The following is a 24,451-nucleotide window of genomic DNA, read 5'->3' as shown; positions in this document are numbered from 1 at the left end:
TCATACGTAGATGGACACTTGGGTTGCTTCCACCTTATGGGTGTCGTGACTGATGCTGCTTATGAACATGGATGCACAAATACCTCTTTGAGATCCTGTTTTCAATTGTTTTGGATACATATCCAGAAGTCGAATTGCCAGATGGCATGGTAATTCTATTTTTAATTTCCCGAGGAATCATCGTACTGTTTCCCACAGCAGTTGCACTATTTTATCATTTTACATTTACATCGACAGTGCACCAGGATTTCATTTTATCCAGCAGCACACGCATGCGTCTGCTGGAACCAAGGGTCACCCTTTCCGACACTCGTTTCCTGTTTTGTTTTTGCTTGTTTTTAATAATAGCTATCTTAATGGGTGTGTGGCGGCATCCAACTGTGGTTTTGATTTGCATTTCCTTAACAGTGATGTTGTCCATTTGTATATCTTCTTTGGAGCAATGTTTATTAAGGTTATTTGCTCATTTAAAAAACTAGGTTGTTTTCTTGGGTGGTAGGATAGGAGTTCTTTAAATATTCTGGATATTAACTCTTTACCAGAAATAGATTACCTTCACTATGTTTGTAGATGTGGCCACTACTTATTGTGTCTAATATGACAGGCGTTTTACAAACACTGTAGTTTCCTTTTCACAGGTAATCAGTCCAAAAACCAGCGTGCCACAGCGTTTCCCCCAGCGCTCTCTCCGGACTCTCTAGCACTGCGTAAAGGGGCCCGCCTGAGCCCAATATACTTCCGGTGGGGAAGGGAAAGGGAAGACACCACCGGAAGCAAGGAAGGTGCTGTGTAATCATTAAGGAGAGGAGGCATTTGGAGCTGCTAAAATGCCGGATTACCTCGGTGCCGATCAGCGGAAGACCAAAGAGGATGAGAAGGACGACAAGCCCATCCGAGGTCAGTTGACATGGGCAGGAGCTCGGAGCTGGGGCGGGACTGGAGCGGAGCTGCCTTGGCACAGGAGAGGAGCTGGATTCCCGCTCCTGGCTCTGTGCCTTGGCCCTTTTGTGCCCCTAGTAATTTAGTCTGCGCCGGCCGGATTAACTTGCCTGCCTTCTCAGTCTCCCTTATCCACTACAAGTTCTGTATTCATCTGCTGATGGACATTTTTATTCATTCTCAGCTCTCGGGTCTTGAAGAAGTCACGCACCCTGGTTGGCCTAACAGGCCTTGAAAAGTTCTGCCTTGCGGTGCTGGGTCACCTGATCCTCTTTCCTCTCCTCCTCCTTCCCCCTGTGACAGCTGGGAGCTACCACTGTGTAGCTATAATTCTGAGACGTAATTTTCTTAAAAAAAATTATTTGACCAGATAATACAGCCACAGGGTTCACAATTCAAGAGGCAGAAAAGATACATTTGGAAAGCCTGGCATCCTTGGCCCCAGCCACCAACTTCTCCACAGAGGCAACTAATGTTGCCATTTTGCATATCTTTCTAGACATACTCTATACATATAGAAGCAAGTCCGCTTATATATTCCTTTTTTTTTTTTTACAGAAATGTAGCATGCTGTACATACTTCAACATCTCGATTTTAAACAATTTTAATATAAGAGATAATTTCCTATCATGTAGTCACTTTCTCTGCATCTGCATAGTATCCCGTTTTATGGGTATACAATAATGTATTTAACTATTATTGATGAACATTTGGATTTTTCCAATTTGTTGCTGTTTAAAACAATGAATACCTTTTACCTCGTTGCACTCTTGAGAGCAAGATGGGTCACCAGCAGCTGTACTGGAGCCACCCGCGAAAATTCGGCCAGGGTTATAGCTCTTGTCGTGTCTGTTCAAACCGGCACGGTCTGATGTGCCTCAATATGTGCCGCCAGGGTTTTCCTCAGTATGCGAAGGATATTGCTTTCATTAAGTTGGACTAAATAATCTTCCTTCAAAGGATTATCCAAGGCATCTACCCAATGAAGAAGCATGATAGTTCTTTGTACTTAAAATAAACATTTAAAAAAATGAATAATCTTGTTTATATAACTTTTACCAAGTACACAAGTGCAAATTGTAGGATGAATTCTAGAAATGGAGTTCTGATTTTGTAAGTGCCAAATTACTCTCCATGGAGATTGTACCAGTTGATACTTTAACTTACAGTGCATGAGATATGCGCACCATTTTTGGATATAACTTCTTCCCAGTAGTCCCGTTTGTAATCTCATCTTTATGCTGTTTCTCCTTTTGTTCCTTAAGCTAGTTTTAAATGTTCTTTTGGTATTTCTTATGTTTCTTCTTACTTTTCCCTTTCTTAACAACTTCATCTTTTCCTTGCACCCTGTTCCATTTACACCCTCCCCCAAAAGAAAGCATTTCCTTTCTACCTTCATCTCATTCTACTGTTTCTTTTAAAAATATTTTAGGACACTGAAAATGTCAGAGATACTCAGTATTTATTGGAAAAGTTAGACACAGAGATTTATCATTTGATCTGTGCACAGTGATCTGTGTGTTTCTCTGGGTTTGTTATTCTGTAAAAATATTAACGCATTTATTCCTTGGATACAGTTATGACTAACATGTATATAGGATCTTGTGCGTTTATTCATACCTATCCCCCCTGCCTTTTTTTTTTTTTTTTTTTTTTGAGATGGAGTCTTGCTCTTGTTCCCCAGACTGGAGTGCAGAGGTGTGATCTCAGCTCTTCCTCCTGGGTTCAAGTGATTCTTCTGCCTCAGCCTCCCAAGTAGCTGGGATTACAGGCGCCCCCACCACGCCCAGCTAATTTTTGCATTTTTAGCAGAGATAGGGTTTCACCATGTTGGCCAGGCTGGTCTCGAACTCCTGACCTTAGGTGATCGCCCGCCTTGGCCTCCCAAAGTGCTGGGATTACAGGCCTGAGCCACCGCGCCTGGCCTGATTAAGTTACTTTCAATTTAAGCTTTCAGATCTCAACTTGGTCCTAATTGCAGTTAAGTTTTTGTGAATCTCCTGTTGACTCACTTTGTTTGAGTGGTTATTTCAAGCCTTTTACAAGTTTTTCAGGTCCTCAGTTCAGTCTCTTTCTTCATGACTGATGACTTTTTTCTCTCCTGAGAAGATTGAGAATCCACTTAAGAGTTCTCTTAACTTCTCTGACATTTTCCATTTTCTGTTTTAATTCTGCCTTAGAGGAAGTGGTATCACTTTGTTATATGCAACCTTCCCGTCTCTGTTTTTGATCTTATGCCTTCCTCCTCTGGGACTTTGTTTCTTCAGTCACTACCTCTTCTATTTGTTGTCCTATGGAATTTTTCCCTTTTGTTCTTGTAAACATGCTAATATCCATTTTATCTTAAAAACATAGTTGAGAAAATCTTCCTGCTCTCTGAAGTTACAAGTCATTTTCTTTTTTTTCTTTCACTGCCTAAAAGTGGCAGAAAGGACAGGCTTGGGAGTTAGAAAGACCTAGGTTTGAATTTTGGCTTTGAGTTTTGTCTAATAAATTCTGTGAAACTGTTGTTCCTATCTGTAATGTAGAAATAATTGTATTTACTTCACAGGTTTATATAGAATTAGATAATAATATATATCTCTAATCACGGTGTCTCATACAATGATCATCTCGATTTATAGCAGCTATTACTATTCGCCCACAGTACATTTCTTTACTACTTATTTATTTATTTTTAGAGACAGTCTTGTACTGTCGCTCAGGCTGGAGTGCAGTGGCACAATCATAGTTCACTGCAGGCTGGGAATTCCCGGGCTAAAACCATTCTTCTGCCTCAGCCTCCCTAGTAGTCGGGACAATAGGTGTGCACCACCATGCCATGCTAATTTAAACAATTTTTTCTTTTTTTTGTAGAGACAGGGTCTTGTTATGTTGCCTAGGCTGGTTTCAAACTCCTGGGCTCAAGTGATCCTCCCACCTTGGCCACCCAAAGTACTGGCATTTCAAGGGTGAGCTACCATGCCAGGCTCTTATTTTATTTTTAAACTTATTGCACTTTAGTTTCTATCTCTATAAATCTGTTGAAACTGATCAATAGTTTCTTAATTCCCAGATCTTTAGTATTTCTCAATCCCAATCCTTGTGTTTTTGACATTGTTGAGCCTTTGAGCCTATCTTGGTTTCTCTTGCTGAACCTTCCCGTTTATCCTCCTGCTTCTTTTCTTTCCTTCATTGTGTCCTCACGTAGTTTCTCTAAAGTTTTGTTTCTGTTAATTTCATCCATTCTGGTCTTGGACTCTATATGCTTCCTTAGTCAACCTTTTTATCCTCAAGCTAGCATCTGACCTCTAAAGCCAGATTTCTCTCCGCCTTTTAGAATGCTGCATCAGGATATGCTGGCGTGTTGGATAGTCTCCACGCCTACTCTCAGGCTCAGGAATATGCTAAGAGCATTCCCAAGACTCAGCATGTAGTCATCCTCATGGCTATGATGTATTTTAGTGAAAGAATACAAAGCAAAATCAGCAAAGAGAAAAGACACATGGGGCCAAGTCCAGGAGAAACCAGGCACAAGCTTCCAAGGGTCCTCTTCCAGTGGAGTCACACAGGATGCGCTTAATTCCCCCAGCAACAGGTAGTGACAATTTGTGTAAAATGTTGCAAACCAGGGTCGCTTGTTAGAGATCTGGCACCAAGGGTTTTATTATGGGGTGGTAATGTAGGCATCTCTGCCTAGCACATACCAAAATTCTAGACTCCCTGAAGGAAGATAAATGTTCTGCATAAACCCTATAGTTTGTATAAACATTTTAAGCACAGTGAACCACCTTTTTCAGTTCTGGGAATGGTAGGAACCCTCTGAAATCGTTGTTCTCAGACAAGAGCCAAGAACCAACCTTATAAGCAGGCCTTTCAAAGGATAGCAATTATTCATGCTATGTTAACTCTTTTCTGCTCTGGTAATAGTACCACAAACTTAAGAAAATTAAAACTGAACTTCGTATCTCCCTGCCAACCACTTTCTATTGTGACGTCTATTGTGTAGCACCTAGGTCCGAAGCCTGGGCATCAGCTTTGATCCTCTCCCCTCAGCTTCTCACATTCAGTCATTTGCCATGTGCTGTAGATTCTACCTCTGAGGGTTTTTTTTTTTTTTTTTTAATCCAAGCGTTCCTTTCTCTTTTCATTGCTACCATTTTTATTTAGGTTCTTATGACTTCTGAGTGGCCTCACTCCAATTTGTTGTTCATATCTTGGCGAACTATTTCTTTCTAAGGCACATTTCCTATAATGTCGACTGTAGTGGCCCTGATTACCTCATTCTGGAATTTATGGTCTAACTCACTAGAGCCCCAAACCTCCATCTACTTAATTTCCTATTACTGCCTAATGTGTATACTGTGTTTCAGCTTACCTGGTCTAGCTGCTATTACCTAAGCATGCTTTTTCCTACCTCTCCTCATACCTAGTTTAAAAAAAAAAAAAGGCCTGCCGTTTTTTTCCTTAAAATATGTATGATCGTATGATTGGTTCTTGTTTTTCATGATAGATATGTTCTATACAGTTGCTGTGAACCGTGAATTAGGAAGTACTGAACACTTGCTCCTAGGAGAAATATATATATACATCTCACGTAGATTATAATCCTTTTTTTTTTTTTTTTTGAGACAGGGTCTCACTTTGTTACCTAGGCAGAAGTGCAGTGGCACGATCTCAGCTTGCTGTAGCTGTCACTTCCTGGGCTCAAGCAATCCTCCTGCCTCAGCCCCCGCAGTAGCTGGGACTACATGTACACACCACCATGCCCAGCTAATTTTTGTATTTTTTGTAGGGACACGGTTTTGCCATGTGGCCCAGGCTGGTCTTGAACGCCTGGACTCAAGCAATCTGCCTGCCTCAGCCTGGGATTACAAGTGTGAGCCACAGCATCCGGCTGATTATAATCTTAAATCCTAAAAACAACTCATCCTGGTAGATTCTTTTTTTCTTTATTTCGCAAAAGAGAAAACAAAGTTCAGAAGTGTTAAGTGACTTGGCTGAGGTCACCCCACTAACAGATGCCAGAGCTGGCATTCAAACCCTGTCCACCTGGCCCCAGAGCCTGAACTGCTTGGATTACATTACATTTCCCCTACCGTCTCCATCTTCTAGTCATCTTTGTAAAGCTGAAACAAGAAGTTAGAGTGACTTGTTCTTAGCTGTGAACTTAAATTTTTTACCACTCTGCCTATTTGCAAATGACCATGAAAGCACATGAGTATTGATTTGGGGATTACAAATAAATTTCAGCAACTAAGCAAATTCAGGAATGCAGAATTCGTGAATAGAAAAGATTAACTGTAAATCACTTGAAATCCCGGATAACCACCGTAGAACACCATTTCAGGTTACTCTCCACATGTGTTTTAAGTGATTTTTATATAAAAACAAAATATATGCACATTATATGGTTTTTTTTAAACCTACCTGATTCACTGAATAGCATTTGTTGGATTGCTTTCTATGCCTGTGTTCTGTTACCATTTTAAATTGCTGCATTGGATCTCCTTTTTCTTTTTGAGACAGAGTGTCTCTTGGTCACCCAGGCTGGAGTGCAGTGATGTGATTTGGGCTCACTGCAACGTCCGCCTCCTGGGTTCAAGCAATTCTCCAGCTTCAGCCTCCCGAGTAGCTGGGACTACAGGCATGTGCCACCATGCCAGGCCAATTTTTGTATTTTTGGTAAAGACGGGGTTTCGCCAGGTTGTCCAGGCTGGTGTCAAACTCCTGACCTCAGGTGATATGCCCGCCTCGGCCTCCCAAAGTACTGGGATTACAGGCATGAGCCACCACACCTAGCCTGCGTTGTATTTCATTGTATGAATATGGTATAATTTAACCAAGATCCTTAATGGATGTGTTTTACATAATACTATATAAAATAGGTAATCATGTATATTATGTACTTTTAAAAATCTGTCTTCCTCCCAGTTAGATAAAAATTACTTGAGTCCAGGAACTATTTGATTGGATTTATATCATCATAATCTTGCTTGAGTTTTGGCCCTCAATTAAAACAATTTGAATCGAACAGAAAAGTTGATCAGCTCTAGTTTCTTTTTTTTCTTTTTGTTTCTTTTTTTGAAAATGTTAATTGTAGTTTCTTTTTGAATCTCATGTATTGTCTCTCTTCTTTCAGCTCTGGATGAGGGGGATATTGCCTTGCTAAAAACTTATGTAAGTCCTTTCAGTGTCTACAAACTATAGATGTTTTATGTTGAAATAAAAGCTGTTTTGGTATTGTCCTTCCAAAATAATTAGAAGAAGTTAAGAAACCAAAATTTAAAAACCAAACAAAAAATAAAAAGAAACGAAATACTTAGAATGTTTGGCAGCTCTTTGTAATTTTCACTAAATGAAGTTACCTACCTGAAGTATATAGATCAGAGTTTTTGGCATGTCTCAGTTTATGTATTATTTTAATCCTATTCATGATTAAAATGTGATACTATATTGAAAGATATTTAAAATAATTTACATGTGTTTACTATGTTTAACAAGTATTACTGAATTAGTTGGAAATGAAGTTTTAATGCATAGAAGTCAGTAGTTTTGCATAATTTCACACAATTTTTTTTTTTTTTTTTGAGACAGAGTTTCACTCTTGTCACCCAGGCTGGAGTGCAGTGGCGCGATCTTGGCTCACTGCAACCTCCACCTCCCGGGTTCAAGGGATTCTTCTGCCTCAGCCTCCTGAGTAACTGGGATTACGAGCGCCTGCCACTGTGCCTGGCTAATTTTTAGTATTTTTAGTAGAGAGGGGTTTCATCATGTTGGCCAGGCTGGTCTTGAATTCTTGACCTCAGGTTATCCACCTGCCTCAGCCTCCCTAAGTACAGGGATTATAGGCATGAGCCACCATGCCTGGCCATGATTTTCATTTGTTATCTTGCATAATAGTGGATTGTGTATTTAGGGGGAAATATTGGCTCAGGAACACCTCTCTACTTCACAAGTTTTGGGATAATGATAGCTATTGAAATTGTAACTTAAAAATAATTTTTGCCTGTAGTTTAATAAATTGTTGATATCCTGATATTCTAACTAAACTGACCTTCATCACCTAGGGTCAGAGCACTTACTCTAGGCAGATCAAGCAAGTTGAAGATGACATTCAGCAACTTCTCAAGAAAATTAATGAGCTCACTGGTATGTATTTTTAAATTCCCATTTCCTTCCTTTAAATGTAATGTGTTAATAATATCAAAAGAGTTTAACTACAGATTTTACTCCTTTATGATTACAGATTTTAAAAAATCGTTATTCTTCCTTTCTGTTAAGAAATTTGATCTGATCTCATTTAACCATATCTTTCACTGCTTTTTACAACCAGGTTTAATGCTTATGCAGTTAAGAAATAAGAAACAATACCATCTTCTTTTTTTTTTTTTTTTTTGTTTTTGTTTTTGTTTTTGTTTTTGTTTTTTTTTTGAAACGGAGTCTCACTCTGTAGCCCGGGCTGGAGTGCAGTGGCCAGATCTCAGCTCACTGCAAGCTCCGCCTCCCGGGTTCACGCCATTCTCCTGTCTCAGCCTCCCGAGTAGCTGGGACTACAGGCGCCCGCCACCTCGCCCGGCTAGTTTTTTGTATTTTTTAGTAGAGACGGGGTTTCACCATGTTAGCCAGGATGGTCTCGATCTCCTGACCTCGTGATCCGCCCGTCTCGGCCTCCCAAAGTGCTAGGATTACAGGCTTGAGCCACCACGCCCGGCCAACAATACCATCTTCTAAGCCAGTAATGTTTCTGTTGGTCAAAACCCAGTTCAGTAAACTTCAGTTAACAAGTCGAAAAACTTTTTTGGATAAAAATAAGATCCACAGCATAGTTTTGCTCGAAGTAATTGGGCTCTTTCCTGGAAGTTGGAAACATTTTTTGGGGGAACTTGAATGATGAAGTTTTACATTTGACCTACACAAAAATATCAAATGTGGCATTATATTTTTGGCTTGACAATTACTTTAGGGCAGGGTAGTAGTTTTCAGCTGGGGTGATTTTGCCACACCCCCCACCCGCTCCCGGAGGACACTGGGCAATGTCTGGAGACATTCTTGATTGTCATGACTTTGAGAGAGGGTGGTGCTGCTGGCATCCAGTGGTGAGAGGCCAGGGATGCTACTAAACAGCCTATAATGCACACAACGAAATTCAGTGCAAAATGTCAGGAGGGCCGAGGTTCAGAAAGCTTATTTTAGGGCGATGCATTACATTTTAGTAAATTTTGTCATCTTTCTTTATGTAGGTATTAAAGAATCTGACACTGGCCTGGCCCCACCAGCACTCTGGGATTTGGCTGCAGATAAGCAGACACTCCAGAGTGAACAGCCTTTACAGGTTGCCAGGTATGCACAGGTGCTCTGTGGCAACTTCCCTTTGTCTGTATTTTCAAGCACTTAATGTTAGAGTCTCGGGGATAATATAATAGTTCATAAAGTATTTTTATTCCAAATTCCAAGTAAATAAAGCTTTCTACAAAACTGGGGTTAAAATTTTATGCCTTAAACAATTATTCAAAAATACATGAAGGTGTATTCATTTAAAAGATTTAAATGATACAAAAAGATGTAGAGCAAGATGTGAAAAACTCCCTTCTCCTACTTGCTTTCCTGTTGCCCTTTCCTCAAACATAAGTACTGAAATAGTTTGGCCCTCCTAATCCTCTTTCTGTGTATCTTCCTGTGTGTATTTGCATGCAAGAAACATATCCTGATTTTTTTTTGTTTTTTAGACATAACTACATGTTTTGGGAATCTGTGTCTTTAATATAGGTACACTTATTTCTTTTTTCTCATGTTTTTAAAAAATTGCATAATGTGTAGATGTTAGGCTATAACAATTTCTGTTATTATACACAGCACTGTAGTGAACATTCATGTTAAATGTTTCTCAGTGTATGTGCATACATTTCTGTAGGCTAGCTTACTACAAGTGGAATTCTAGGGGTCGAAGATATTACAGTTTTAAAATCCTGTGACAATTGCTTTGACCAGTTTATACTTTTACCGAGAGGATTTGAGGCAAATATCCATTTGTCTGATGAATGTAAGATATGCAGTTTTCAATTTTTACACTTTTGTCATTTGAGGGAAAATAATTTTAATTTGTACTGTGCTGATTACTAGTGTGATAGCTACTTCTTGTGTTTACTAAACCTCTGTATTTCTTTGACTACTCATGTTCTTGGGTTGTTTCTTGTTAATTTTAGAAACAGTTCATATATTATACTTATTATCTTTTCTTAAGTAATGCTACAAGTATTTTTCCCTAGTCACTTTTAACTTCTTGGTACCTTTTGTTGTACTAATGTTTTACATTTTTAGGAGATAAAATATACCAGTATTTCCATTATACCTTTTGGGTGTTAATGTTGCTCAGAAAAGCCTAGCCCAATTCAAGGCTATAAACATATTCTCTGTTTATGATCCTTTTAAAAATTTTGTTTTTATTTTTAGTTCCTAAAAGCTAAAGATTATTTTTCTTTCCCATCTACTCACCCTTCCTACCTCCCAATTTCCATCTTTTCTCCCTTTATTTATTTATTTATTTATCCATTTTTTAGTTTTATTATGGTTTTTGAAGGGTTAAATAGTTCAGGCTGGGCACTGCAGCTCATGCCTGTAATCCCAGCACTTTGGGAGGCCCACGCGGGCAGATGACTTGAGGTCAGGAGTTTGAGACCAGCCTGGCCAACATGGTGAGACCCTGTCTCTACTAAAAATACAAAAATTAACTGGGTGTGGTGGGCGCTTGTAATCCCAGCTACTGGAGAGACTGAGGCAGGAGAATTGCTTGAACCTGGGAGGCGGAGGTTGCAGTGAGCCGAGATTGTGCCACTGCACTTCAGCCTGGGCGACAGAGTGAGACTCCATCTCAAAAAAAAAAAAAAAAAAAGAGTTAAATAGTTAAATAATAACAACTGTATTTCCCAATTTCTCTTCCCTACAGACACTCATTTTCACCTTTTTTAGCTGATTATTTTGGTTTTCGCTTTCATGGTTCTAATGGATATTGCTATATCTTGTGTATTGTAGATTCCTGCTTCTTGATTTTTTAGTTTTAGGTATTATCTTTTGGCTTCCCACAATGGAAGATGAGGATTTTGTTTTGTTTCCTCTGCCTTCATGTTGAAGGCACACCCTTCCTATCCCAACATCCTTCTGGTGTAATTCTGTTATAATTTTGGTTAGATCAGTATTCAGTGTTTATATGATTATGGCTATGTAAATACTATTCACAAAGAGCCAAGTGGTAAGCTGTGATTGCTTTTCCTTTCTTGTGCCACTTATTTTGGTGGTGGTTGTTTTAATGTCTTGTTTCTTCATTTGCCTGGTTTTCTGTGCATATGTTATAAACTCAACCTCCCGCTTTCTCTTGATTGTCTAAGCTGCTCTTCAGATGCATTAGATCTGTTAGTTTTCTCTCAATTATACCTCAGTTGCATCTGGTGTTCTCTCGGTTTCATTTTCCTTAAGTTTTTCCCAGCACTTCCTGAACTGCTTTGGTTTGGACCAGTTGTCCTTTATGCCTGTTTAATGACAATCGTTGTCTGACTTCTCTACTGTGGAGATTTCCCTTTGCCTCCCTCCTGTTGCTTGTGTACTGTTAGTCTTTCTTCCTTGGTTTCCTTACACCTTTATTTAGGTCTAATACATCCTCTGGTAGCTTCCTGGAAAAGGGTCAGTTGGGAGGTAATATTTTGAGACTGCATATGTCTGAAAGTATCTTAGCCGAGTATAAAGTTCTTTTCTCTTCAAAAATTTGAAGGTGTCGTTCTGTTGTCCTTTGCCTCCCAGTGTTACTCTGAAGCCATTCTGATCCTCAGTCCTGTATATGTGGCCTATTTTTTCTCTGAAAATTTTAGAGTCTTCTCTTGTTCTCTTTTTGAAATTTCATGGTGATGTGCCTTGGTGTTGGCCTGTTTTCATCCGTTGTGCTGGGCTCTCTTATCCTTTAGTAAGGCAAATCTTCTTGAAACTATTTGTTAATTTCTTTCCGTCCATTTCCTTGGACCTTTACTCCTGAATTCTCTTTTTTTTTTTTTTTTTTTTTTTGAGACGGAGTCTCGCTCTGTCGCCCAGGCTGGAGTGCAGTGGCGTGATCTCGGCTCACTGCAAGCTCCGCCTCCCGGGTTCACGCCATTCTCCTGCCTCAGCCTCCCGAGTAGCTGGGACTACAGGCGTCCACAACCGCGCCCGGCTAATTTTTTGTATTATTAGTAGAGACGGGGTTTCACCGTGGTCTCGATCTCCTGACCTTGTGATCCGCCCGCCTCGGCCTCCCAAAGTGCTGGGATTACAGGCGTGAGCCACCGCGCCCGGCACTCCTGAATTCTCTTATTTGGATATGGGGCCTCCAGGATTGCTCCTCTAATATGCTACTCTTTCTTTCCTGGTTTCCTTTGTTTTGCCTTTTTACTTTACTTTCTATGAGCTTTTCTTTATCTTTGAATTCTTCTGTTGAGGTTTTTTTCCTCCCAGTTTTCTTCTCGTAGGTTTTTAATTTCTCAGGTAAAAAACTCAGGTTTTTAATTTCTCAGGTAAAAAAACTCAGGTTTTTTGGCCGGGCGCGGTGGCTCAAGCCTGTAATCCCAGCACTTTGGGAGGCCGAGACGGGTGGATCACGAGGTCAGGAGATCGAGACCATCCTGGCTAACACGGTGAAACCCCATCTCTACTAAAAAATACAAAAAACTAGCCGGGCGAGGTGGCGGGCGCCTGTAGTCCCAGCTACTCGGGAGGCTGAGGCAGGAGAATGGCGTGAACCCGGGAGGCGGAGCTTGCAGTGAGCTGAGATCCGGCCACTGCACTCCAGCCTGGGCGACAGAGCGAGACTCCGTCTCAAAAAAAAAAAAACCAAAATAAAAACAAACAAAAAAAAAACTCAGGTTTTTGATTTCAAGGATCTCATCTTTATTCTTTCATTGGTGTGTGTGTGTTGAATGTTCTGCTCTTATATCATGGTTGTAATATGTTATCTCTCTATGGAAAAATAAAAAATTTAGGTACGTTTCTCTAGTCCGTATGAGGGGAATTTTTTTTTTCGTAAAGCAGTTAGAGGGAAACTTTTCATATAGATTTTTCATAACAGACAGACTAGCTAAAGAGCCCCACACTCCTGCAAGATCCCAGGCCTTAAAGAATGCAAAGATTGGCCGAGCGCGGTGGCTCAAGCCTGTAATCCCAGCACTTTGGGAGGCCGAGACGGGCGGATCACGAGGTCAGGAGATCGAGACCATCCTGGCTAACACAGTGAAACCTCGTCTCTACTAAAAAATACAAAAAACTAGCCGGATGAGGTGGCGGGCGCCTGTAGTCCCAGCTGCTTGGGAGGCTGAGGCAGGAGAATGGCGTAAACCCGGGAGGCGGAGCTTGCAGTGAGCTGAGATCTGGCCACTGCACTCCAGCCTGGGCGGCAGAGCCAGACTCCGTCTCAAAAAAAAAAAAAAAAAAAAGAAAGCAAAGATTATTTGAAAAAGTTTCCATTGATTTTAGTCTCATACTCTTTGCTTAAAAATCTTGATAAAATTTGTGTATGTGTAATTTTTAGCTTGTGAATTTTTTTTTTTTTTTTAAAGATGAGGTCTCAGTTTGTTACCAAGGCTGGAGTGCAGTAACATGATCTCAGCTCGCTGCACCCTCTGCTTCCTGGGCTCCCACCTCAGCCTCCCAAGTGGCTGGGACCACAGGTGCACACCACCCCATGCCCGGCTGTTTTTTATTTTTATTTTTAGTAGAGACAGGGTCTTGCCATGTTGCCTCAGCTGGTCTTGAACTCCTAGGCTCAAGCCATCTGCCCACCTCAACCTCCCAAAGTGCTGGGATTACAGGTGTGAGCCACCTTGCCTGGCCAGCTTATGAATTTTTAAATAACAATCTTATTGATATAAAATTCACATACCATGAGGTTCACTCTTTTAAAGTGTACAATTTAGTGATTTTTAGAATATCTAGAAAATTGTGCATTTATCATCACTAATTCCAGAATAGAATATTTTTGTTACCCCAAAAACAAACCTGATACCCATTAGAAGTCTTCATTCCCCTCTCTTCCCAGCCCCTGGCAACCATTAATCTACTTTCTGTGTCTATGAATTTGACTATCCTGGACATATCATCTAAATGGAATCATATAGTATATGGCTTCCTTCACTTAGCATATTTCAAGGTTCATCCATATTCAAAAATGGCTGGAAGTTTTTTTTATGGCCAAATGATATTCCAGTCTAATTTCTCTATCTGTATTCACTATTTGGTGAGACATTCTTCTCATCATTCTTATTAACTCTTTAAGTATGGTTTCCTTTAGCTTTTTGAAAATATTTCTTGTACTGATTTAAGGTTTTTGTTTGGGCACAGTGGCTCATGCCTGTAAACCCAGCACTTTGGGAGACTGAGGCAGGTGGATCACTTGAGGTCAGTAGTTCGAGACCAGCCTGGCCAACATGGTGAACCCTGTCTCTACTAAAAGTATAAAAATATTAGCTGGGCATGGTGGCAGGCACCTGTAATCCCAGACACTTAGGAGGCTGACGCAGGATAATTGCTTGAACCTGGGAGGCGGAAGTTGCAGTGAGACAAGATCGCACCACTGCCCTGCAGCCTGGGCAACAGTGAGACTCCGTCTAAAAAAAAAAAAAAAAGTTTTGTTTAATAACACCAACATCGAGGCTTCCTAAGGGACGATTTCTATTGACTGCTTTTTTCCCCCTTAATGTATGAGCCATAATGTCATACATAAGGGAAAATGCATCTCATAATGTTTTGCATCTCATAACTTTTTGGTGATAACTAGACATTTAAAATAATGTAATGTGTCACCTCTGGAAATCAGATTCTTCCTCTCCCCGGGGTTTGGTATTATTGCTGTTTGTTGTTCTTGTTATTCCTTTCAGGATTTTTGGTCAGCCTCTTTTTTTTTTTGGTAGAGAATAGGCATAATTCTTCTTCCATAGCAAACGTGGTTGGTAACAGAAAACAGAGTCCTTCAAACAATTATGCTGTCAGGACAAAGCATTCTTTTTTAGCCTTGACCTGCTGGGCTCAAGTGATGCTCCAGCCTCAGCCTCCCCAGTAGCTGGGACTACAGGTGCATCCCACCACACCTGGCTAAGTCAAAGCATTCTTTACCTTACTTTTAACTCTACCTATGTGTGCACTCCACAGGCTATTTTTATATTTCTCTGTAATTCTTGCATATGTAGCAGCTTTCTAATGTGATTTGTTTTTTGTTTTTGTTTTTCTTTAGTAGATAGATACTATAGAAGGGGAAAGGCAGTTGACTTTTATACTGTGATGTACGTGGCATTATCAATTCATTTTTACCAGGCCATATGGAAATGAATATAATTAAGTTAAAAATAGCTTCTACTGGCTGGGTGCAGTGGCTCATGCCTGTAATCCCAGCACTTTGGGAGGCCGAGGCAGGTGGATCACTTGAGGTCAGGAATTTGAAACCAGCCTGGCCAACATGGTGAAACCCCATATCTACTAAAAATACAAAACAATTAGCCGGGCGTGCTGGTGCGTTCCTGTAATCCCAGCTACTTGGGAGGCTGAGGCAGGAGAACTGCTTGAACCTGGGAGGCTGAGGGTGCAGTGAGCTGAGATCATGCCACTGCACTCCAGCCTAGGCTACAGAGCAAGACTCTGTCTCAAAAAAAAAAAAAAAAAAAAAAAAAAAAAAAAAGCTGCTACTGCCTCAGTTAAAAAAAGAAAAAAAAGTAGCAAAAACAATAAAAATGGATTTAAAGCCCGGATACAGTGGCTCACGCCTGTAATCCCAGCATTTTGGGAGGCTGAAGTGGGCAGATCACCTGAGGTTGGGAGTTTGAGACCAGCCTGACCTTGGGAGTTCGAGAGGAACCCCATCTCTACTAAAAAAAAAAAAAAAAAAAAAATTAGCCAGGCATGGTGGTGCATGCCTGTAATCCCAGCTACTCGGGAGGCTGAGGCAGGAGAATTGCTTGAACCAAGGAGGCGGAGGTTGCAGTGAGCCAAGATCACGCCATCGCGCTCCAGCCTGGGCAACAAGAGTGAAATTCTGTCTCGAAAAAGCACTTTGGGAGGCCGAGGCGGGCGGATCACGAGGTCAGGAGATCAAGACCATCCTGGCTAACATGGTGAAACCCCGTCTGTACTAAAAATTAAAAAAAAAATTAGCCAGGCATGGTGGCAGTTGCCTGTAATCCCAGCTACTCAGGAGGCTGAGGCAGGAGAATTGCTTGAACCCAGGAGGCGGAGGTTGCAGTGAGCCAAGATCATGCCATTGTACTCCAGCCTGGGCAACAAGAGTGAAACTCCATCTCAAAAGAAAAAAAAAAAAAAAAAAGAGAGAGAGGGAAAGAAAATAAAAAGAAAACGGATTTAAAGTATAAACTCAGGAAAAGAATGAAAACCCATTTATTACTGAATTTGGTGTAAGACAAGACCATCTTTTTATAGGGAAAATGAAAACGAGAGCAACTTAAGATATACAGGAGCATCACTAATAATAAAGGAATATAAATTATGGAAATCAAGAAATCAGATAACTTCTTAATGATGAGATATTTGGGTTTAATTTTCCAGGAGAATGTATTTGAAAATTTTATGGCTTGGCTAAAGTCGAATGGACCTTCAGAGTTGAGTACAGAAAAGGATCTTTAACAATGTCCCAGTTTCTGTAGTTCCAGTTTATACCTATATTTTGCACACTCAGGATAGAATCTAGTTGGTTGAATTAATTATTAGTGGCTTAGGTTCCTTATTCTAATCAAGCTTTTTGCTGTGTTAGGTGTACAAAGATAATCAATGCTGATTCGGAGGACCCAAAATACATTATCAACGTAAAGCAGTTTGCCAAGTTTGTGGTGGACCTTAGTGATCAAGTGGCACCTACTGACATTGAAGAAGGGATGAGAGTGGGGTAAGATTTCTATTTACAATAAATACTTTTTTTTCACTAAGGATGCTGTCTCACGTTCACATCCTTGGGTTTGTGGTGAATAAATGAACTGAGTTCCTTGGAATACCAAGGGATGATCTAGTAATGTACTATAGTTGAAAATTCTTTCTTCTGCATCTGCTTTCTAACATCCCATCAGCTTCCCTGACTCCCCTACTCCTACTGTTGTTTATTATGAATGGCTTCAAATTTCAGAGTTGAGGTTACCAGTCTATTTACGGTAACATGGTATAGGTTGGGGGACTACTTGCTTTAGGATAGTTATGATGCCAAGTGTGTTAATGTCTATAGAATCCATAACAATTCACTCAGTAAATTTAAAAAAAATCTCCCCTCCCTCCTCAAGGGTTTGGTTGCTGTTAGGACAAAGCATTCTTTTTTAGCCTTGACCTCCTGGGCTCAAGTGATGCTCCAGCCTCAACCTACCCAGTAGCTGGGACTACAGGTGCATCCCACCACACCTGGCTAAGCCAAAGCATTCTTTACCTTACTTTTAACTCTACCTATGTGCGCACTCCACAGGCTATTTTTGTATTTCTCTGTAATTCTTGTTTGCCACATTAGACATATAATTTAGTATCCTCAGGTTTCATGCTCTCTTTATTTCTCTTTATATAACCTTAGGGATTCTGTCTCTCTCTTGTTTTCTTAAAGTATGGTTTTGGGGATAAAAGACTAAACATAAAATCACTTTGAAAGCTTAAAGAATGTATTAGTGACTGTCTTTTTTACTTCCTTAGTGTGGACAGAAATAAATATCAAATTCACATTCCATTGCCTCCTAAGATTGACCCAACAGTTACCATGATGCAGGTAAGAAACTATGGGAGGGAAAAGGAAGGCTATGTGTTTTTGTTGTTGTTGTTGTTTTTTGAGATGGCGTTTCACTCTTGTCATCTAGGCTGGAGTACAGTCATGTGATCTTGGCCCACTGCAGCCTCTGCCTCCTGGGTTGAAGCGATTCTCCTGCCTCAGCCTCCCGAGTAGCTGGGATTACAGGCGCCCACCACCATGCCTGGCTAATTTTTGTCTTTTTAGTAGAGACGGTGTTTCACCACGTTGGCCAGACTGGTTTCGAACTCATGACCTCAAGTTTTTGGCCTGCCTCAGCCTCCCAAAGTGTTGGGATTCTAGGCGTGAGCCACTGAGCCTGGCAGTATTTTTTGTTTTTTTTGAGACAGACTCTCACCTGTCTTTATTTTACTAGTTTGTCTTTCATTCATTAGTGTCATAATAAGTAATACAGCAAGTAGTACCAGGGCACTGGGCAATGTATTCAATTTTTATTAAGATTCTCACTTGTGAGTTTGATTTTTCTTTTAAGGTATTAGGTCTATTCTACTGAATTTGGACAGTATCCAAAAGGCCTGTGACTGTATGTTGTACATTTCTGTCCCTCTCTTAGGTGGAAGAGAAACCTGATGTCACATACAGTGATGTTGGTGGCTGTAAGGAACAGATTGAGAAATTGCGAGAAGTAGTTGAAACCCCATTACTTCATGTAAGTAGCTGAGTGTTGTATTTAAATTTCTTTGTATAAATTTTTGTGTATTGAGCACTAAAATTGCTTGTATATTAGATGGCTTTTACTATTTTCCCTAATGAGAATTTTTTTGAGAGGGTGGAGAGAGGAGGTGTGGAGAGTTGGTAAGTTCTAGGGGAGAGCAAGCAAAAAGGATTGAATGGTCAAGTATATTTAAAAAAGAAAGATCTGCTGTTTACAGTGACAGAGGAGGCTCAGTGTAACCTTTAGCAATATGTTAAATATGTTACAGGCTATTATAGAAGAAACTGGTTCTTCAAAAGACATCGAGAAGAAAGGGGCTTAAGTTGAAGCAGGTTAAACTTGGGAGGATAATGGAAAACTAGGATATTGAATACCAGATAATTGTGTTCCTTAAACACCATAATTTTTTAAAATTAGGAAAATATTTTAAGACTGGATAATAGAAGCGCTTTTTAAAAGCCATTCAGTCTTATGTATTGATATGAGTCCAGTTTAGAACTTATGTCTTAGAATAAGTAAAATTTCTTACTTAGTCCAAGTATGTAGATTGTGGACTTAATAATTTTGATTTAAATATTAAAGTATGGTTTTCAGGATAAAAGACTAAACATAAAAGCACTTTGTTGATGTAGAAGTAGTCTGATTTTTGTTATACAGAAGTGGTAAGTGTGAAAATTCTGTCTCTATCACAGCCAGAGAGGTTTGTAAACCTTGGCATTGAGCCTCCCAAGGGCGTGCTGCTCTTTGGTCCACCCGGTACAGGCAAGACACTCTGTGCGCGGGCGGTTGCTAATCGGACTGATGCGTGCTTCATTCGAGTTATTGGATCTGAGCTTGTACAGAAATACGTCGGTGAGGTAAAGTCAATTTATCATAGTCAAAGAATATATAGCCCTGTGAAAGATTTTACAGTATGAATGAAATTAAAAATGGCACTTCTGCATCGAGGGATCCAGACCTGAAATTTCTGTTTTCTTTTTTTGAGACAGTCTCATTGTGTTGCTCAGGCTGGAGTGCAGTGTTGTGATCTCAGCTCACTGCAGCCTCTACCTCTCTGGGCTTAGGCGATCCTCCCATCTCAGCCTCTCAGGTAGTTGAGACCATGGCTACATGCCACCACGCCCAGCTAATTTTTCTATTTTTTGTAGAATGGGGTTTTGCCATGCGGCCCAGGGCTCAAGCGATCCATCTGCGTTGGCCTCCCAGAGTGCTGGGAGTATAGGCATGAGCCACCACACCCGGCCTGAGACCTGAAACTTCTTGATTGTAATTAGTAGTTTAGAAGCTGCCTTTGTGGTCATTTGGAAATAGACAACCACTTAAAATTTTAACCAGTATGCCCCCTCCTCAGAAGGATGACATTTTCTACAGATGTGGCTTTTCTATGGAAATGCCTGGTAAGTGAATTCAAAAGTATACTTTTACTTCAGGGGCAGTGTTTTCAGTCCTAATGAGAAAGTGAGAGCATAGGTTGTCTGTATGTTTGTAGACATCCATATACATATATATATTTAGAGAATAAGTCTAGGGCTATACGTATTGTATCTGAAACCTGTTGATGATTCGTATATTTACAGTAAGAATTAGATACGGAGCTGCATGAGTTGAAGTATCCTTTTATTCCCTAATTAAAACTTACAAGTCAAATTCAATGATCAGGAATTCCAAGTGATAGATCAGATGCTTTTATTTACTCAAGTTTTACTGATTAGAATGGTTCCTTTATTTAACTATTAATTTGACCTCATCAGATCCGAAACCTATTGCTATTTAATAGATACAGAATCATGCAAATGACTTAATATTTTAAGGCTAGCAAGATTAATTTGGTGGACTGGGGAGCAAACTTCAGTCTTTTTAAAAAAAGTTTAGGTAGACTGGGTGCGGTGGCTTACACCTGTAATCCCAGCACTTTGGGAGGCAGAGGCGGGCAGATCACCTAAGGTCAGGATTTCAAAACCAGCCTGACCAACATGGAGAAACCCCATCTCCACTAAAAATAGAAAAAGCTGAGTGTGGTGGCACATGCCTGTAATCCCAGCTCCTCGGGAGGCTGAGGCACGAGAATCGCTTGAACCCAGAAGGCGAAGGTTGCAGTGAGCCAAGATTGTGCCATTGCACACCAGCGTGGGCAACAAGAGCGAAACTCTGTCTCAAAAAATAAACAATAAAATAAAATAAAAACAGCTGGGCGTGGTGGCTCACACCTGTAATCCCAGCACTTTGGGAGGCTGAGACGGGTAGACCATGAGGTCAGGAGTTCAAGACCAGCCTGGCCAAGATGCTGAAACCCCATCTCTACTAAAAATACAAAAATTATCTGGGCTTGGTAGCACATGCCTGTAATCCCAGCTACCCGGGAGGCTGAGGTAGGAGAATCACTTGAACCCAGGCAGAGGATGCAGTGAGCTGAGATTGCACCACTGCACTCCAGCCTGGGCGACAGAGGAAGACTCCATCTCAAAAAAAACAAAAAAATAAAAAAAGTTTAGGTAATAATGAGTGAGAATACTGTTAAAAATAAATATTGAAAAGTTTGAAGCGTAACTTTATATTTACTTTAAAATATTTTAAAATCAATTTTGAATTAATAAATCATTTTTCTTGTTAGGGGGCTCGAATGGTTCGTGAACTCTTTGAAATGGCCAGAACAAAAAAAGCCTGCCTTATCTTCTTTGATGAAATTGATGCTATTGGAGGTGAGAATGATATGTTAAGAGAACTGCTTTAGGATTCGGTTTCATGAAAACTCTAAAGTGATATGTTAATTCTTATACAGAATTTTAACAATAACTCTTCTATGAGCTCTGAAACACTGGCGCCACAGATCTAATAAGTAGTACTGCTAAACTGTAAAGGGAAGAAGAAACATTATATACCATTGCCATTTTTCAGAGCCTTTATTTTTGTGCAATGGGTTGAATATCCTTTAGCTGAAATGTTTGAGAATTCAGGTATTTTGGCTTTTGGCTTTTGGAGTACTTGCATTATACTGATTGAGTATCCCAAATATGAAAACCTGAAATCTAAAATGCTCCAATGACTATTGCCTTTGAACATCATGTTGGGGCTCAAGAGTTTCAAATTTTGAAGCATTTTGGATTTTGCATATTTGCAAATATGGGATGCTCAACCTATATGTGATTTCATTCATACAACACCTATTTCCACACTTTAAACAACTCCTAAATTGAGAAGTATCATCTAATGTCATAAGAAAGCACTGGGGCATAATTCAATTGGTGGTGGTTTTTCTTAGTGCACAGGAAATACAGTATTAGCCATGAAATCTAGACAGGTTTTTTTTTTTTTTTTTTTTTTTTAAAGACACAGTCTCACTCTGTTGGTCAGGCTGGAGTTCGGTGGCGCAACCTTGGTTCACGGCAACCTCTGCCTCCTGGTTCAAGCCATTCTCATGTCTCAGCCTCCTGAGTAGCTGGGATTACAGATACCTGCCACCATGCCTGGCTAATTTTTGTATTTTTAGTAGAGACGTAGTTTCACCATGTTGGCCAGGCTGGTCTCGAACTCCTGAGGACAAGTTATTTTGACTAATCTCTTAGCCTCAGTTTTCTTATCTTATAAAGGGAATAATTCTTGCCTTGTGTACTTCATGAGGTTTTGAGAGGTTCAAATTAAGTAATAAATGTGGTAGACTTTGAAAACATAAAACTGCCCCATAGGCAGTTTAAAAAATGTTAAGTAAATCTGTGATGAATACTTTTGAAAGCAAAGGTTCACTTTCTAATTAGTTTTGTATAACGCAGGCTGTTCTTACAGGATTTGCTTCAAAGTGGGATATGCACTTATTCCGGAGGGCATAATTTGAGCTGAGATTTATGGTACTTTCAGGTCATGCATAGTGCTACTCTGAGTGGACTTGAAGAGCTTATCTTTTGTCTTCTCAGGGGCTCGGTTTGATGATGGTGCTGGAGGTGACAATGAAGTGCAGAGAACAATGTTGGAACTGATCAATCAGCTTGATGGTTTTGATCCTCGAGGCAATATTAAAGTGCTGATGGCCACTAACAGACCTGATACTTTGGATCCAGCACTGATGAGGCCAGGGAGATTGGATAGAAAAATTGAATTTAGCCTGCCCGATCTAGAGGTAAGAAAATCATTTCATTTTAGGAAAGGGATTTTTGAAGTTTTTTCTTCCTGTGATGTTTTTTGCATTTTCATATTTGTCAATTCTCTCATTTTTAGGGTCGGACCCACATATTTAAGATTCACGCTCGTTCGATGAGTGTTGAAAGAGATATCAGATTTGAATTGTTAGCACGACTGTGTCCAAATAGCACTGGTAAGTAGAAAGTTCTTGCTTATATTTGCTGGTCTGTCTGTTCAGGCTGCTTTAATTAAGCCTGTTTATTTTCTTTTTGTTTGAAAGGTGCTGAGATTAGAAGCGTCTGCACAGAAGCTGGTATGTTTGCCATCAGAGCACGGCGAAAAATCGCTACCGAGAAGGATTTCTTGGAAGCTGTAAATAAGGTCATTAAGTCTTATGCCAAATTCAGTGCTACTCCTCGTTACATGACATACAACTGAACCCTGAAGGCTTTCAGGTGAAAACTTTAGATTGGAATCCTAACCTTACATAGACTTGTTAATAACCACTTCATAAACAAATAAATGGCTTCAAAATTGTATGTTTCCATATCTCTTCTTATAATAAAAGGTGATCTCTAATGTTATTAGACAGAAAAGCTTGTTAGAATATATTTTGACTGTTTTTTTGACCCACTCCCATTTAAGGGTTTCACAGCAAACAGAGTGCTTGCTTAGATGGCTTATATCCTGGGCATATGCTGGCTGGGTGCTCTACATAGAAATTCTCATTGTATCCTCCCATCTGTCCATTGAGGAAGATTATCAAATGGATCTTCATCTAATGGATTCATAAACTTTCCTACTTACTTGTAGTGGCAAAGCTGGGTTTCTGGTCCAAGTTTGTCGGCTCCATTACCTATGCTCCTATTATCCTCTTCTGTCCCGCATCAAAGTAGCTCACTTAGGCTTCTGACCACATGCATTATGATAGTTTCCCACCACCATGTTGAATAATAAAAGCTTTGGCCAAATCTTTTTTAAAGTAAGAGAAACATTGGATGTATATGTTTTGCATTGCAATTTGATTTCAAATTAATCAGGAAGAATTAGTGATTTTAATGAGCAGTAAAGTAATACAATAAAGCAGAAAGAAAAATGTTCAGCCAGAGGTGAAAGAGTAGTAAAAAAGACAAAAAAAAAAAAAGATGTGTGTACATATGATCTAATTTAGAAAATCCGGAATTGGCTTCATACAGAAAAGTGATTACTTTCATTTTACAAATTAGTTTAAAATTTTGGTAAAATGTCTGTTAGGCTTCTGGTCTACAGTTAGGTATTTTAAAAATAAAGGTTATATTAGAATCCTCAACAGATCTTTTTAAAATTATCTCCTGTGTAACCACCACCAAATCCTATCTTCTACCACAATTACCCCTTCCCCCAATGCCAAGACCAAAGCACAATAATGAATATTTTTATTGAAGTTCGATATTCATAAATAAGTTGCAAAATAAAGTTGGACACATTTTAAATTTACAATAGAAAAAGTTGACAACCTAGAAAATGCTGTGTTGCACTGAAATATGGAAAATTATGAAAGTTTTCAAGAAATTAAAGCCCTTTATAAAATCCAACCAACATTCTTGATTTTTCATTTTTATGAACTTGATCAGAAAAATTCATCTTTTTAAACCCTGCTCTAGTCTTTCTTGAGGAATTAAATAGACCAAACTATTTTCAGGTTATGCTTACAATAAAATATACTCAAGAAAATGACTGAAGATGTATGTTTTTGAATGTTTTGATTAAATAAATGTATGCATTTAGAACACACTCTCAGGTCTTTCCACTTTGTAATGGCCACATGCTCATATATACCAATTAAAGACAACTCAAATTAGATAGTATTGAGCATACTCTGTTCTAACGATACAGAGTGACTATTGTGATAATTAATTTAGGTCCATAAGGAAAATCTAATTGGCTACACATCAAATATAAAATCAACTATTTGAAAAATTTGGGTGTT

General features: G+C 39.6%; 2 protein-coding genes across 2 annotated transcripts; both read left to right on the top strand.

Moving 5' to 3' along the window:
• Positions 1 to 637: 637 nt before the first annotated feature.
• On the top strand, positions 638 to 23,021 carry LOC105475351 (proteasome 26S subunit, ATPase 2). Its single transcript, XM_011730532.3, has 12 exons — positions 638 to 897; positions 7,062 to 7,099; positions 7,990 to 8,071; positions 9,163 to 9,262; positions 16,692 to 16,823; positions 17,603 to 17,675; positions 18,268 to 18,363; positions 19,062 to 19,226; positions 20,981 to 21,068; positions 22,278 to 22,480; positions 22,579 to 22,675; positions 22,763 to 23,021. Exons 1-12 carry the CDS (start codon positions 828 to 830, stop codon positions 22,918 to 22,920), a joined length of 1,302 nt encoding a protein of 433 aa, XP_011728834.1. The 5' UTR covers positions 638 to 827; the 3' UTR covers positions 22,921 to 23,021.
• On the top strand, positions 908 to 7,052 carry LOC139362775 (small ribosomal subunit protein uS14-like). The gene has a single exon (XM_071094732.1). It carries the CDS (start codon positions 1,722 to 1,724, stop codon positions 1,881 to 1,883), a length of 162 nt encoding a protein of 53 aa, XP_070950833.1. The 5' UTR covers positions 908 to 1,721; the 3' UTR covers positions 1,884 to 7,052.
• Positions 23,022 to 24,451: the final 1,430 nt, after the last annotated feature.

This window comes from Macaca nemestrina, chromosome 4 (assembly GCF_043159975.1).
Source record: "Macaca nemestrina isolate mMacNem1 chromosome 4, mMacNem.hap1, whole genome shotgun sequence".
Classification (NCBI taxonomy): Eukaryota; Metazoa; Chordata; class Mammalia; order Primates; family Cercopithecidae; genus Macaca; species Macaca nemestrina.
Note: the sequence above shows the minus strand (reverse complement) of the source record. Positions and strands in the feature narration are given on the sequence as shown.

Coding starts and splice junctions, on each gene's coding strand:
- LOC139362775 (XM_071094732.1), top strand. CDS start 1,722: ATGGGTCACCAGCAGCTGTACTGGAGCCACCCGCGAAAATTCGGCCAG.
- LOC105475351 (XM_011730532.3), top strand. CDS start 828: ATGCCGGATTACCTCGGTGCCGATCAGCGGAAGACCAAAGAGGATGAG. Junction 898..7,061: donor GGACGACAAGCCCATCCGAG/GTCAGTTGACAT, acceptor CTCTTCTTTCAG/CTCTGGATGAGGGGGATATT. Junction 22,481..22,578: donor TTAGCCTGCCCGATCTAGAG/GTAAGAAAATCA, acceptor TCTCATTTTTAG/GGTCGGACCCACATATTTAA.